Consider the following 16,150-nt stretch of genomic DNA (forward strand, 5'->3'; position numbering starts at 1 on the left):
AACATGCCCTGTGTCATGCTGGTTAATGCCGCTTTTCTTTACCAGTTTATTCCAGACTGTATTCTACAGCTCTGCAAGTGCAAGGCCGCTTTTTCTTTCTTTAATTCCAGCCTGGCAGCTGAATCTGTTCCGCTAAAGCAGAGAGGACGTGCAATCTGTGCCATGTTTGATCTGCAGTTAGAAAAGTGGCAGCATTTTCCAGTGGAAAATAGACCTCTCTAGGAGTCAGGACGCCTGGGTTCTCTGTTCCACCACTGTGACCTTAGACAACTCACTGAGCCCATCTGTGGGTTTGCTTTCCCCGTGTGTGTAACTGGAATACTAATACCCATCTTTGTGAAGGCTGTTGGGGCCTCTGGATGAGTGGTGCTGTAGCTGTGATAGGTACTGATGTTTCCGTAATTAAAGCTAGCAGCTGGGGCCACTAGTTTGTATAAAGGGGCTGGGTTTTTCACACTTCCCCTGACTGCATAAGTCCATAGAGACTCATTTATACACCTCAGTGTTGGAATATCCCCATTTGTCTAAACCAGGGGTTCTCAAACTGGGGATTGGGACCCCTCAGGGGGTCGTGAGGTTGTTATATTGGGGGTCGCAAGCTGTCAGCCTTCACCTCAAATCCCACTTTGCCTCCAGCATTTATAATGGTGTTAAATATATTTAAAAGTGTTTTTAATTTATAAGGGGGGGTCACACTCAGAGGCTTGCTATGTGAAAGAGGTCACCAGCACAAAAGTTTGAGAACCACTGGTCTAAACCGATGGAAGTGGTAGCCAAACCCTCAGCTCTTTGAGACCAGAAGTAGGCAGAGTTTTAGCCCCCACTTTTTTCCCTTTTGTTAAATTGAAATGGAGTAGTAGCATTCGTTCCAACAGCAAAGAGCCCAGTTTAAGTGCCTGGATCGATTTTTATTCTGTATTTATACAGCACCCGAGGTGGGCTAGGCACTTTACAGATAAGGCCCCTCCACTAAGAAGCTGGTTTACAGAAACTTTGGTTCATATCCTTTGGATTTCAGAGCCATCTACCATCTGGATGCAAATTGTGTTTCCCTCCTATATGTCACTTGCCAAATGAAACTTCAGACAGCTACCTAGGGAAATATTCTATCACTGTGAAATTGCAGAGGGAACATGTTTTGGCAAAGTGGGAGAAACTCCTTGTGCCATGGCTCTGTGCTGTCAGAAGCTCCTTTCTGGTCACCGCTTCTTCCTGTCTAGGCTTTGCTTTCCATGTCCCCATCCGGAAGGCTGAAAGGTTGGTATCCTGCCTTGTCGTCCTGTTTTCTGTAATACATCCTAGTCACCACCGTTATGATGAAGGTCTCCAGGATAAGCAACTGCGCACTCATGTCTGAAAACAAACCAAGAAACAGAGGGGTTAGTTGACATGTCTTTCATTAGCGTTCTTCCCTATTCACTCACCAGCCAGAACGGTATAGTTGTTTAAAGTAGTATGTTACAAGGGTAAGGGGAAATCAGGATTCACTAGCTCCCAGCAGTTACCATATGGGGGCTAAAAATATTTCCTTTTGGACAAAGGATTAATTCGCTCTATAGAGCAGCAGAATTTCACTTCCATGCAGGTGAACAGTGCCTATGTCTAGCTAGTGAGTAAGGCCTAGTTCTGCCTTGTCCCACCCAAGGCAGGGGCCTAGTCTCGCAGACAATGCAGTCTACTTTGCTTTTACAAGAGTGTTGAAGAGAAGCTCGCCTGGAAAATTCCCGGGAGGAAGGGCTGGAAACAAATACAGCAGCAGCTGGATTGACTAAACTAGCAGTTGCCACTTCAACAGGCTGTTGTTCATTAGTGAGCGAATGTGTAGAGACGCCCAGTCTCCTGCTGCGTCACGACGTTGAAAATTACAGCTGTCTTTGCTGCAGTGGAGATCGCAGGTTTGTATAATTTTTGGTGCTGCCCAGAAGGGGTCCAAGTCCTGCTCCCCTCCCCCTCCCCGGCCTTCCCCACACACACCCCTTCCTTGTAAGCTGATACATACTTTTTTAAATAATGTAAAAATAGACTGGAAACAGTAAACATTTAACAGTTTTCCAGTATTGCACAATATCACTATCGTAAGAAAAAATTATTTAACTAAGAGTATCAACTTTATTAATACTCGTTTGAATACGGAAACAACCCAGCACTCTTAGATCAATAACCCTCAAAAGGAAACAGCTCTGTCTAATTCGCTATTGGACTCCAACCACGTAAATCTTGACAGCCAAGACTGATGAAAACTCCTTTTCTGATCTTTTAGATTTGCCACATCTTTCTTTTGTAAAAAGAAAAGGAGTACTTGTGGCACCTTAGAGACTAACCAATTTATTTGAGCATAAGCTTTCGTGAGCTACAGCTCACTTCATCGGATGCATACTGTGGAAAATACAGAAGATGTTTTTATACACACAGACCATGAAAAAATGGGTGTTTATCACTACAAAAGGTTTTCTCTCCCCTCACCCCACTCTCCTGCTGGTAATAGCTTATCTAAAGTGATCACTCTCCTTACAATGTGTATGATAATCAAGGTGGGCCATTTCCAGCACAAATCCAAGGTTTAACAAGAACGTCTGAGGAACAGTGGGGGGGGGGAGGAATAAACGAGGGGAAATAGGTTACTTTTTATAATGAATCAACCATTCCCCGTCTCTAACTTCAGTTTGCAGGCCATCACTTGATGAATTACCCTTTTGTTCTTTTTCTCTGGGTAACTTTATTAAGAATGTATCCATTGTTGTTTATTATTACACAAAATTAATGGGATTATTATTACACAAAATTGTGGGAGGAGGCTCAGGGTAGGGCAGAGGGTTGGGGTGTGAGGGGATGAGGGCTCTGACTGGGGTGCGGGCTCTGGGGTGGGGCTAGGGATGGGGTTTGGGGTGTGGGAGGGACTCAGGTAGAGGGTTGGGGAGGGTGAGGGCTGTGGGGTGGGACCCAGATGAGGGGTTTACGGTGCAGGAGGGGGCTCAGGGTTGGGGTGTGGGGGGTGAGGAGTAAGAGATTCCTTTCCTCTCCCAGGCTGGAGAGCAGGCAGAACTGGGTTACATGACTGGCATTACTATGCGGGGTGTACACTAATTTAACTGGATTTGTTGTTTTAACTATTATACAAATATTTCAGCCTAGTAACCAAGATGAAAGGAATCTAAAAGGGTAAATCTTCATTAATGTGCACAGGGAGGTAAATGCGAAACTCTGTTATTGGAGACATGGCCAGCCTGAAAGCCATGTATTGTAAACAAGTATTTCTTTACCTCTTTATGACTCTCTCTAAGTCTGCACATCTCTTATCTTGGACAATGAAAATCAATTAAGGTGCTTCCAAGTTCTCAGTGTTGTAATCTTCGGGTTGCAAACACTTGATGGAAATTTGTCCTTGCTGTAAAACCAGTGTTTTTAATGGAATTTAAAAGAATAACAGGGGGGATATTTTTCTGTGGGTCTTCAGGGTTTGTTTTTATAAAACTAATTTTTTAGATAAAGTGGAGTTGTCACCTTACTCAGGGCTTGTCCACACTGGGGTTTCACACTGACAAAAACTGTGCCAGCACAAGTCATGATTAACTGGGCATGGATTGTCTACACTAGGGGCTTGCACAAATGCAGCTATGTTGATGTAAAATAACCCAGTGTGGACAAGGCCTACAAGTCAGACAGTCTAGCACCCACAGCAATGCACCCCTAAGAACCACATGGAAAGAAATGCCAACTCCAAAGCAAAGAATGGGGCCGGGGATGACAGGTTCACTGTGCAGGAGGGGGCTTGGGGCTGGAACAGAGGGCCGGGCTGTGAGAGCTCTGAGTGGGGGTTGAGGGCTCTGACTGGGGGTGTGCGCTCAGGTGGGGCTGGGGATGAGGGGTTAACGATGCAGGAGGGAGCTCAGGGCTGGGGCAGAGGGCTGCAGGGTTCACGGTGCAGGACAGGGCTCAGGGCTGGGTTACAGGGTTGGGGTCGGGGGAGTGAGGGCTGGCGCTGTGGGCTCTGGGGTGGGTCTGGGCCGGGGATGAGGAGTTCAAACTTTGGGGTGCAGCAGGCAGGCTGCCTGGGGCTGGGGCCAGAGAGGAGGACTCCCCCCAGCCCTCTCCCCACCGGCAGCAGCAAGCTCCAGGGTGGGGCCTCCCTCTCACCCGGCACGACACTGACCCAAGCCCCAGGCTGCTGCTGAGGAGGTCCAGACAGGATAAGCCCCCTCGGAGTTGCCTGCCAGGGGGCAGGGGGTCTGCCATGCCGCTGCGCCCCCTCCCCTCCGCAGGTGCAGCAGTCAGCCTGCCGCCCGTGCCCCTCCCTTAGCTGGCAGCGGCCAGCGAGGGAGGGCAGTGCAGAGCTGCAGGGGGCAGGCGGGGACGCTCAGGGGAGGGGTGCGGGGGCAGCAGGCAGGGCCAGGGGAGGAGACCTGGCCCTGAACATTGGAGGAGCCGGGCCCCTGGGGCCCTGAATTTGTTGGAGCCCGAGCACCAGGGGCCCGTACAACTCGCCGCCCCTCGTGGAGATGCAAAGAAGGCAACTACACTCTCCTTCAAGGCAATAAGAGGAGCTTCTCCTTTTCTTCCAAAAGGGAAGAAAAAAACATCGTGAAAATATTCCTGTGCCATGGAGAGAGAGGCCGACTTCAATCCTGGGCCAGTTGTCATCCTTAAACTAACCCAGGCCGGGGCCTCTTGCTACTCACACTGTGACCTCGTCTTGGAGGACAAGGGCGGGGCGCAGGCGATCTGGCCGCTGCTTTGCAGGATGCTCAAGATGGAGGGCTGAAGCGCAGTCAGGATGAGGAGCACCTGCCACCAGAAGAAGTGGGGATGAGAGAGCTGCTTGCAAACTGAGGGACCCCCAACACGGGGTGTGTTGGTGTATCCAAGGCCTAGCCCCTTCCTTCACGATGACTTTCTCATTCTAGCAGCTAGTCGCTTTCTTCCATACCCTTGGCCTCCCGAGGCCCCTGCAGCAAGCTCCAGCTCCGCTTTGAATACGTGTCCACGGGGCAGCCTTGCTTGTCCTTGCTGCTGCTTTGTGCTGGAGCCTCATCTGCTGACTCTGTCACCACCACCTACCCTGTTCCTCAGCCGTTCGTGCCACTACACTGTTACCTCGCTCTATAGCCTTAAAAACCGGAGTAGAGGTGGTTTAATGTTAGCCCACTTTCCTGATACTTAAAGCATCTAAATTATTTCCTGGGACCACTCCCTGCGTTCCCATATCAGGTGAGGAACTGGGTCTTGAGCCCTACAGGGGTTACACCACCCAGCTTTGTGTCTAGTCAATAACTATACATTATTCAAACTACAGTGACCAGTTAAGTCTAAATATGAGCCGTTCGCTGATCCTGCTGTAGCTTGGGAGAAGCACAGTATCCTCTCTTTTGGGGCAGACTTCCTAGGATCTTCCTCTTTTCTCCTTGGTCCACAATTCTTGCCCTCCCCCTCCCCCCCATTTTTTTTTTTAAACTAAACTTTCAAATCCCTGCTTACTCAAAGGAATCTTTATGTCAGTTTCTCCATTTTTACATAATTTCCCCCTTCTGTATCTGCCATTTCAATGCCAGGTATCCTAGCGTGTGCTGGAATCCTCCTCTGTCTTGATCCACCCTCCTACGTACTCCTGCTGCTCACTCACCGCATATGGCAGGGGTACTTACGGGAAAGCGGGGTCGGTCTTAGGCATTGAGCTGGTCCTGTTGCTCATTCCACACCTGAAGCCCCTCGTGCTCCTTGAGAGGACGAGGTAGTTTCAAGACAGGGGAATAGAAAGGCAGCCAGCTCTGGGGTATCAGCCAGCCGGAATATGGTATGCTGCACATGTGGGGCGAGTGGAGTTTTGAAGGACCCAGTTTATAGGTGCAAAGGCCAATGAAAGCCCCTTTGTGACCAGGAAAATGCTAACAATCGGTAATCACCCCGAGCAATGTTACCTGGAAACAAGCGAACTTGGCCCCCATGTTCTGCTCTGCCAAATGCACCCTCGCCTGGCGGAACATGATCCCAAGGGCCCACAGAGCAAAGATGGTGGAGAACCCAAGGCAGGTGTTTATCCAGAGTGCCACGCTCTCAGCGGAGATCTGGGAGGGACAGAAGAAAAGGAAGCATGGCTGTGATTTCCAGCCCCGAGTAGGAGACGGAGCATTGTCCAGGATGGGGCACGGACATGCTGCCCTGATACCCCTGGGCACTGGGGAGAGATGGAGAATCCGAACAAGACAGGCAGCCCCACAAGTTGCTGTCACGTTTCCCTCCCGCTGCACAGCCAGGGAAGCAGTCTCCCTGCTACTGCTGGGACTATGGCCCAGAGTCAGACGTAGGGCTAAAGTGGTACCCTAACCCCTCTGCCTTCGATGGGTGAAGGGTTATGACTTACATCAGCCGGATTGTAGTTTCCATCTTCAGCCAGGACCAGCCCCACAAAGACACAGGCTGTCTTGAAGAAGGCGAATTGGAAAGTGCCCAGAAGAAAGAGTTTAAGTTTTCTCCTATGATGGCAACAGAGCAAGACGTCAGTGACCGCTCCGGAGCCAGGAGCTTGCTCCTTGCAAGTCTGCTTTTTACCCAACCTTCCACCACTTGCCACCTTGCCTTGCCCTCAGGCCACCCCTTCTAGGCCTGCAGAACGGACTATAACATGAGACTGGAATGCCCTGCGAGTCAGAGACCAAAACTGCCTTGTGCAATTCACGGGGATTTCTAGTACAGCCCTTCCCTGCCACTGGCCGCGCACATTGGACAGCAAACTCTTGGGAGCAGAGACCTTGCCTTGTGGGGCTGATCTATAAATCATCCCACATCTTTCGCTTGGCTTTTGGTAGCACCTGGGAGCCCTAGTCATAGACCCTGCCCCCACGGTGTGAGGTGCTGGACAAACGACAAACAAAAAGACAACCCCTGCCCCAGAGCGCTGACAGTTTCTGTATAAGATAAGATGACAGCTGGATCCAGACAGACTGGGGAGTAGACGGAAACAATGAGCCAACACTTGGGGCTGCTCTAGATTGCACAGAGGTGGACTGAAGCCAACCGTTGCCCCTTCCCTCCACGGGGTGCAGTGCAAGCAGAGCTCAGCTGCTCCCATGCTTCTGGCCGGGCACCTTCAGAGGGAGTTATGGGGTTCAATGCACATCTTGGGAGAAGCTGCACCGCCCAATGGCCGGCTTCCCTGTAAAGGGAGGGGCTAAGGAACCCGCATTCCTCCCAGCCACTGCTGTCCCTGTATCGTGCCCCAGGGCCCCCATCAGTGCCCATGCCCAGCAGCCTTACTTGGTCATAGTGATGCGTGGGCAGCAGGGGCAGCAGCAGCAGCAGGGGCCTGTGCTGATCACCATGGGCGTGTCCCTCAGGGCTTTGAGCAGGGCCTCCTTCCCCCCGAAGCCTTCCACCATGATCAGCATGAGGAGGTAGAAGCATATGCTGAAGTACCTGGGGGCAGCACGGGGGGCAGAGAGCGAAGTCAGCCCAGGGAGGTGCAAATGCCACAGCACAGAGTTTGCTCCGCACGGGGCCAGGCCCCGCTCCTGCAAGGCGCAGGGACAGATTAACACACGGGGGGCCTGGCCAATTTGGCAGCCCCCGGAAAAATCTCATGATGCTTGGGCAGCAGGATTTAGCTGCTGCAGCGTCTGCTCCGCTAGTTGGGCTGGCTGGGCCTGGAGCAAGGCTTCTTGGATGAGCCGGTGAGGGGATCAGCCGGCGGGAGGCTCCTGCATCTGGCTGGGCAGCCGAAGGGAGGTGGGGAACACCACCTCCTGCTGTGTCTCCTCCAGTCCCGGCTGGAGTCCTACTGCCCCGAGCCCAAGGACACAGGCTGCAGCCTGCAGCACATCAGCGACCGGGAGAACGTAGACAGGAAGAGGGGTAGACAGCTCCCCGCAGCCAGGGGCACTGGGGAAATCCCCACTACCTCAACCCACCAGTGAGCTCCCCGGGAAATGCAGCCCCACAAACACATGGGGAACCAAGGGGGGGCTCTCTGCTGTCCTCAATGGGGAAACATGGAAACCCCCAACCCTACACACACACACACACACACCCCGTGGCCTCTGCCTTGGCTCTCAATATTCAATCACTTCTCTCCCCAGGTGTGACCTCCTCTTCCAGTTTTTTAAAAGAATAACAGGGGGGATATTTTTCTGTGGGTCTCCTCTCCTCCTCTTCCAGTTTTTTCCTGTGTCTTTTGGTGATTGCAAAAGACATGGTGAGACGGAGGCTTTGTCTGGGTTTTTCATACCTCCAGCCACGGTTTCGAGGCCTTTGGATGCCCCTATCTCTGCACCTCACAATGCAGCATTATTTACCTCATCCTAGTATGTCCTGAGGTAGCCCTGTTTACCCCCACGTGAGATCGTTGTGGATCCCACCTCCCCACGCATGTGGTTCTTGCCGTGGGATCTTAGGGTGGGTTCTTGCCGTGTCCATTGTGACAGGGCATTATTCACTCCCTGCTCAGCTGATATGAGGCCTTCCATAGTACAGTTCTCCCACTTCGGCAGTGGATGAAAGACACAGTGCTATTTACCGACGGTACGTTTAAGCTCTGTGTGTGTTTCCCCCTCACCCAGCACGAACTGATGTGGCTCTGTTTACACTGGGCCCCAGATTCCAGCCCCAACTCACTCAACTATGAACTTCACAGATGAATTGTGGCCCACCCAAATTTACTTCACAAAGATGGCCGGTGGAATCAACTGCTGCCCTAGGCATTCCTTGCTATGGGAATGCCAAAGCCAAGCTGGGCTAGGGATAAAACATAAAGGACAAACCCAGATAGTTATAGAAATGGGAGAAATGTATCTTGGGAGGCCCTTCAGCTCCAGTGACTTATTTCCCTTCCCTCCGTTACACCAGTAATGAGGCACTGGGAGAAGGGAGTGCTGAATATTCTCTCTCTGCGGGATTATTGGACAAACTATATTCTCATTGGCTTAGTAATGACAGAACTTGCTGTGGTGTGCTCTGGCTAATCAGAACCTGGCCTCTTCTTCACAGTGCGATTGAATGGATACGTACATGCTCGTTTCTGTTTACGTTTTAGCACTAACTGTTACAGCTAACTGGTAAAATGTCACCTTGCTCACGGTTTGACATGAACTTTGGCACCCATCAGAGTCTTTCAATGTTTCTTCATAGCTGAAGTGATCAATTGTAAACTTTGCTTTAAATCAGTTCTCACCATTGGCTGAACCTTACAGTTCTGAATAGTGAGTCATTGTGCCTCAGGTTTGGCTTATTTCTTTTAATTAAGTTACTTTCTGGAACGGTGCCGCCTGTTCTTTCAGACAATAGAAAAACTGAAAGATAACGCGATCAACAGGTGGGAAAACCGCACACTGGCCACGTTCAAGATAATTGGGGGAGATGAAAGACCCGCTTCTTGGCCTGCGAACAACTGATTCCTGTAATACCAGGGTTGCCCAGGTTAGCAGTGTGATGGTATGGATAAGATCTAGCTAGATTCATTTTCTGAGTGGAAAAATTGAGCAGTTAATATAGGCATAAGGAACCGGGATAGGATTTGCTTCATTAGTAAGGCCGTGTGTAAACACTGAATGGAGTCATCTTATTAATACAGTTTGATACATCCATGTTTTTTATGCGGCGGGAGGAACGTTCTTTGTGCCCAGGGCCCTAATAAATCTTAATCCGCCTCTGGCTAGGCCAGGAGCAGCCGGATCAGTCCGAGCTCCCCCAGGCTGCAGCGGGGCCGGGTGGTAGCAATACTCACATGCCAATAGCCATCTCCACCACCATCATGGAGCGTGGTAACCAGAGCCCAAAGCAGCAGAACACGGAGACCATCTGGAGAAGAAGGGAGGGCAGGCCCAGTGTAAACGGGAGGTAGCCGGGCATGCTCCAGTCCGGTTCCCCCACAGGCCCTGGGGTAGGCGGGTGAGCGGATGGCAGAGATGGGCCCACAGCAGAACTCTGGAGCTCCACGGGCCAGCCCGTTTACAATCCAAGCACTATGCGGGGGGCTGGATTTTGCAATTGGTCCCTGGCTCTACAGTGGTCTCAGCATCTCATCACCCCCGCGACTTGGGGGAGCTCAGAGACCCGGCATGATCCCAGACCCCCCTGGGATATTTGCAGTGCCCCCAACTCTGGATCCATTCTCTAATGCGGATGTAATAAACCAGCCCAGCATGGTCCCCTGCCCTCCGCAAGCTAAAGCTCCAGCACTCGCTCCCAGCCTGCGCTGTCCATCAGCATAACAGGAACCCACAGCATGGCTGTGAATGCCCGCCAGGATCCTGTTGCCATCCCCTCCCTCACAGCGAAGGCTGGGGCTCACCGTGGGGGCCGAGCTGCTCCAGATGAGGGTTTTCATCTTGATCAGGCATCGGATCTTCTTTGAAAGGTAGATGGCTTCTTCGAGGAAGATGGCGACCGACACCAGTGTCAGGAAGGTCATGAGGCCATGGATGGAGAGCTCGATGGGGTCCAGCTCTGCAGGGGAGGGAGGGGATGAGAGAGATGTCACGGCCATCCCTCCCATGCAGTGCAAAAGCCCCCTGGAAATCTGCATGAGATGTGAACACGCCCTAGGGAGGGTGAGTGGTTGGCCAGCCGTCCCTCTGCCTTTTCTCCCCTGTCCTTGGGGCTGGGTCCCTGCCCCTCTCCACTGCCCCACTTCCCTGCTCTCTCCCTCAGCCCTACAACCAGGAGCCCTTTCCCCCTGCCCAGCACCGGGGCTGAGAGGGCGGGGCTGCTTTGTGACCCAGCCAATATTCAGTCCTGGCCCAGTCTAACTCTCCCCCTCCCCCCGCCGGCACCCATGGGGCAGCGCCCCCCACATACGGTACAGCAGCTGCAGCGAGGTGGGCGGCTTGGAGACACAGGCCAGGGGGACGCTGAAATTCGTAATCAGCAGCTTAATCAGCTGAGGTGAGAACCTGCAGGAAAACCAGGCCCCCGGTTAGCTCCGCTCTGGGGCTGGAGTCCAGTCCCACCCGTGGGGAGGGATTCGAGGAGTGCGAAGCGGCCCCAGCTCTTCTCGGCCAGCAGCTGGCACTGGGCGCTGTAAGATCTGCCCATCTGCAACGGGTCATCGGCCAAGCTCGCTCAGCCCAGCTACACAAGGGCTAATCATACAATTTGGCCCCCTACAAAGCCCCGTGGCCACTGGGAGCGCTGCTGGCCTCCCTGGATGGAAAGCACTCGATGGGCAGCCCTGATTCATAACCCCCCCAGCCGGGGCAACGGCAAGCGACCACAGGCAGCAAAGGGGCCAGTGGACGTGCAGTGACCCCTGTGAAATGAGTGTGGCAGGTCTCAGCCCAGTTCCCTTGGAGCAGGTGCCCCAATGACTAATCACCCTTCACTCGTGGGGCCTGGGTTTAAGGTGAGGTGAGTTTATGGCTAGGCATTTCAGGCGGGGGGGTAGGGGGGGCTGGCGTATTTAGAGTAACCAGATAGCAAGTGTGAAAAATCCGGACCGGGGGGGGGTGGGGATAATGGGTGCCTACAATAAGAAAAAGCCACCAAAATCAGGACTGTCCCTATAAAATCAGGACATCTGGTCACCCTAGTCGTGGTCGGAGGTGACCAGCACTGACTGCCCCAGAGCTGGCAGAGCGGGGTGACACATCCTGCTTCCCTGGGTACTCAGCCCTCCGTGGCAGATGGGACCTGCCCCGGCTTATAAATAATGGCACTCAGCAGGGAGCAGATTGCACCAAGTGTCTGGACATTTCCCGAGGGCATTGGGGCCGGGGGGGGGGGGGGGAATTCACCCTCCTCCTTCACACAGTCCTCAGCCCCCAGCACGCCCCACACCAGTGCAGAACCAAGCAGCTGCCGGCTGAGCAGCGAGGAGCCGCTCTGCCTGCAGCCTCGACGTCCCCTACCTGGGGTCGGACAGGAGCTCTGCGGAATACTCCATTCTGCCCCTTCCCCCGGCGATCACGCTGGCTCCTGCTCACCCTCCACAAACCCAGCTGCTGGCTGGCAAAAGGCTCCAGCAGCGTTTGCCAGGCGGGGGCAGAGTCCCAAAGGTCGGCGCTCGCAGCCCGGCCTTGTGCAGTTGTAACTCCCCTTCCGGGGTGGGGGGAACGGATCAGTGGTCACGACGCGTCCCCCGTAGGTAACCGGCTGCGGCTTGTCTGGGGACACAGACACTCCAACTAGCAGAGCAAATTCAAGGGTTACCACGAATCTCGGTCAACCGGTTTGCACAAATAACCCCCCCCACCCCCGCCTTCTCTGTGTGTGTCAGGAGGTTCATTGGACGAGAAAGTGGCTCATCCCCGCTCTGCAGAGAGGAGCTGCCCTGGCTATCGGCTGCCAGGTTATTGACCTGGGGCCCAACAGCACTAACCGGCCAGGATCGGGGGACTTTGCATCCACAGCAGGGAGGGGACGGCTTTCTAACGTGGAGTTAATGCAGTGTGTGCGTGCATGTGTTTTGTGGGGTGAACTCTGGCCCCCCTGCTCGGTGGGAGGGTGACTCCGTCATTCAGAGAGCCCTGGGGGTGACAGTGGAGGGCAAAGCAGACAGGAGTTTGCCTTGGGACCCGGCTGTGCACGAAGCCAGTTCAGCTCTGGGCTTTGCAGTAGTGAGCCCGCGTGGGCTGGGCCCTGGCACAGCTGGGCAAAGTGGAGAGAGTTCAGCGAAGAGCAGGGACGGTGGGGGGAAGCGAGTCAAGGGGGAACAACTGAGAAGGGAAAATGAAAGGAGCAGAACAAGCTGAAACTGGTTGAGCAGCAGCTCAGGGGGAGGGGATTCATTGGAGGCCTGAGGGGGGTGCACTCGCTGCAGTGGGGTGGAATTTAAAAAGAGAAAACATGGGAAAGGGTCCGGAGAGTGAATCGTTCCCCCGGAGCAGCCCTGTTGCTTGGGGCACTTAACGCTAGCCTGGACGAACTGCCAGCAAACAGGCCAGGGAACAGCCCAGCCCCGGCCCCAGGAGACGGACCAGAGCAGCAAGTGGGTCATTTCCATCTCTAACGTCCAGTCCTACCAATGGAATCGCAATTAACCTTCCTGCCACCACTACCGGCCTGGGCTCCCGGCTGGCCTCTGGCTTCACCTCCCCGGGGGCTGAGCAAAGTCGCGGTGAAACCTTCTACCAGGGACACGTCATGGTCTCTCGGCAGCGAGGTTTTGCCACCGCTCCGGTGCAGTTTTGCAGCGTGGGGTGTGGAAACCCACCAGCCCCCCAGGCTGGGCTTCACTCTGATTTGCACCAGAGCTGAGCTACGAGCCTGTGGGCACGTGGGGATGGGCTTGGAGCTGCCAGGGACGCCGTATGAATATTGTGTGTTAACGAGGCTATTGTGATGGTTTCCCGCGTAGCAGGGCTGTCAGGAAATGCGCCCAGGATGGGGCGGGCGGTGTATCCTACCCACATCTCTCGGACACTGGAGAACAACCCACAAGCCTTCACCTTGATTCACCGGCTCAGCCCCCTTCTGGGCCTGTCAGGCTGGTTCCCCCAGAAGCGAACTGGTCCCTGTGGAGTGGGGTCGGGGCCTGGGAATCAAAAGACGTGGGGGAGTTTGAGACACTGAGGCAACGCCGGGGTGGGGGGAGTGTCACGTGCCCAGCGGATTTCTACCTTCCCTATAGCAACAGCTAAATGTCCCAAAGCGACGAATGCAGAGGGGCCACGCAGACTCTGCCCCAGCCCACTACATGGGACTGCTTCTCCTTCCTTGCGGGGGGGCGGGGGGTGAACCCCCGCTTCGGGGAGGCTAGCCTGCTGGCCCCGCCCCAGCTGAGGCCCTGCCCCTGAGTCCCCCTCGCTCCCCCCGTGGCTGGAGCCTCTCCCCCTCTTGCGACTGGAGGAGCCCAGGCTGGCTGGCCCCAGCCATCCTGGCCAGTCCAACCTCCCCAGCCCGGTCTGCCCGCCGCAGTTGTGCCAGCCGGCCTGACCCGCCCTGGCTGGCCCTACCCCCACCGGCCAGCCTGGGCTATGCCGGCTGGCCCTACTCCCACCAGCCCAAGTCACCGCAGCGGCTGGCCCGAGCTGCCCATGGCTGCCCCAGCCCCTGGCTGCCGGCCGAGCCCCGAGCTCCAGGCCTGGGCGGGCGCTGAGCCTCTGCGGGCTTCAGGGGACGGGGCACTGAGCGTGGACAGGGCCAGAACCTAGCTTAGGGGAGCCTTAGCCCCCCCCAGCCAATGATACCCGCTGCCCCTGCCTGCTGGGGCAAACGCCCGGGCCTATTCCTAGGCTGGAGGCTGCTCTCCCTCCCACTCCTGGGGCAGGGGCTCTGCCCCAGGGAAACCGCTCCCCTGGCACTGCTGCGGGGCTTGTCCTGCCTTCCAGTTAGCAACAGCTGGCACGCCCTCCCCGAGCCTCGCTGTGCACGCGGGGGTGGCCCGAGCCGCCTGGCATCGCTGCTCCCCCGAACCGTCTAGAGGTGACGGGTGGGGGGGGCGGTCATGTGCCCCCCCCCACCTTGAAATCCCCTCCCCTCCCCCCATCAACAGTTACGTATCCCCTCTGTGACCCACAATCCGGTAAGGAGAGAGCAGGTTTGGCGAGGGAGGATGCTGGCCCACAACCTCCAACTCCCATCAAGTTAGGAGAGTAGCTACCTGTGAGGATCTCAACCCCTGCCAAGCGGGCCCGGAAACCTTCGGCCTCCCTGGTCCCCAGCAGGAGGACGCGGGACGCCAGGTGTGACAGCCGCGCCCGGGGGGCTGGGTTAAAGCCCTTTTCTCCGAAGCGCTCTGCTGCTGGGGTTAAAGAAACGGCACTGCTTGGAGAACGGCCGTTTCAGCTCAGTGGCAGCCACAGGTCACAGGGAGGGTTGCCAAGTTTCGAATCGCACAAAACCGAACACCCTTGCCCCGCCCTCTGCCCCGCCCCTTCCCCTAGGCCCTGCCCCCCGGTCACTCCATCCCCCCTCCCTCTATCACTCGCTCTCCCCCACCCTCACTCCCCTGCTCACTTTCACCGGCCTGGGGCAGGAGGTTGGGGTGCAGGAAGGGGTGAGGGCTCTGGCTGGGGATTCGGGCTCCGGGGTGGGGTCAGAACTGAGGGGTTCGGGGTGTGGGAGGGGGCTCCAGGCTGGGGGAGGGTGCTGGCTCTGGGGTGGGCCAGGGATGAGGGGGTTGGGGTGTGGGAGGGGGCACCAGGCTGGGGCAGGGGGTTGGGGTGCTGGCTCTGGGGTGGGTCAGGGATGAGGGGGTTGGGGTGCAGGTGGGGGCTCTGGGCTGGAGGTTGGAGCTGAGGGGTTGGGAGTGTGGGCGGTGGCATCAGGCTGAGGCAGGGGGTTGGGGTGTGGGCTCTGGGGTCGGGCTATGAATGAGGGGTTCAGGGTGTGGGAGGGGGCTCAAGGCTGGGGCAGGGGGCTGGGGCTCTGCATGCTGCCTCCGCCAACAGGTGCCACCCCTGCAGCTCCCATTGGCTGCAGTTCCCGGCCAATGGGAGCTGCAGAGCTGGAGCTCGGGGTGGGGGCAGCACGTGGAGCCCCCCTTGCAGTACCTCCCCCTAGGAGCCGGAGGGACATGTGGCCACTTGCAGGAGCCGCGTAGAGCCGGGTGGGGAGCCTGCCAGCCCTGTGCCAACCGCACTTTTAACAGCCCCGTCGGCGGTGCTGACCGGAGCCGCCAGGGTCCCTTTTCGGCTGGGCGTTCCGGGCAAAAACCGGACACCTGGCAACCTTAGTCACAGCTCCTGAAGGGAAGAACCGCAGCTGCTGATCCAGTTGGCCCTGCTGCTGGGCCAGAGCGGTCGGCACACGGCGGGCCCCGTCTGAGCATGAGCAAATCGAATCCGCGATGAGAGCCGTGGAGTGGAGGTCCAAGGTCCGAGCCCGGCGGGGTGCACTCAGAGAAGATTCAGTGGTGCAGCCAGCCCCTGCACCACGTAATAGTGACTGTTTCGATCTAGGGATGCAGAAGAGAAGTGACACATCATCTGCCAGCTTTAGTTACACTCTCTAGATTGTCCGAGCCAAACTGCCCTGCCCAGGGGCAGCCTGATGCCCGTGTTTGCGCTACCGGCCGTTCAGATTGCGTATCTTTAGTGAGAACAAACGTACCCGTTCATTAGGCCATGCGGCTTTGTGTGTGTGTGTGTGTGTGTGTGTGTTTCTCAGAGCTAGACGTCCCCATCCAGCTCTTCGAACCGACAGCTTTGTCACAGGGAGAGGTTTGGTGTTGTCACAAGATTGTCAAAATTCAAGTTTTCTGTGTCCGGCTTGGATCCAAAGAGAG

General features: G+C 55.6%; 1 protein-coding gene across 8 annotated transcripts in view; it reads right to left on the reverse strand.

Moving 5' to 3' along the window:
• Positions 1-887: 887 nt before the first annotated feature.
• SLC51A (solute carrier family 51 subunit alpha) overlaps positions 888-16,150 on the reverse strand; it is an 87,556-nt gene continuing 72,293 nt past the window's right edge. For 4 of the 8 annotated variants that reach the window (XM_043522640.1, XM_037909085.2, XM_037909084.2 and 1 more), the window contains 11 exons: positions 15,534-15,820; positions 13,371-13,456; positions 11,832-12,107; positions 10,783-10,877; positions 10,277-10,431; positions 9,710-9,783; positions 7,249-7,407; positions 6,356-6,467; positions 5,913-6,059; positions 4,677-4,782; positions 888-1,353 (listed from right to left, as the gene is read on the reverse strand). In XM_043522640.1, the coding sequence (XP_043378575.1) occupies positions 1,217-1,353; positions 4,677-4,782; positions 5,913-6,059; positions 6,356-6,467; positions 7,249-7,407; positions 9,710-9,783; positions 10,277-10,431; positions 10,783-10,877; positions 11,832-11,866 (1,020 nt within the window). In that variant the 5' untranslated portion in view covers positions 11,867-12,107; positions 13,371-13,456; positions 15,534-15,820 and the 3' untranslated portion in view covers positions 888-1,216. Of the gene's footprint in view, positions 1,354-4,676; positions 4,783-5,912; positions 6,060-6,355; positions 6,468-7,248; positions 7,408-9,709; positions 9,784-10,276; positions 10,432-10,782; positions 10,878-11,831; positions 12,108-13,370; positions 13,457-14,440; positions 14,755-15,533; positions 15,821-16,150 lie in introns of those variants that run through there. The other 4 variants (XM_037909088.2, XM_037909090.2, XM_037909089.2 and 1 more) reach the window with 4 other exon arrangements.

Source organism: Chelonia mydas, chromosome 9 (assembly GCF_015237465.2).
Source record: "Chelonia mydas isolate rCheMyd1 chromosome 9, rCheMyd1.pri.v2, whole genome shotgun sequence".
NCBI lineage: Eukaryota > Metazoa > Chordata > Testudines > Cheloniidae > Chelonia > Chelonia mydas.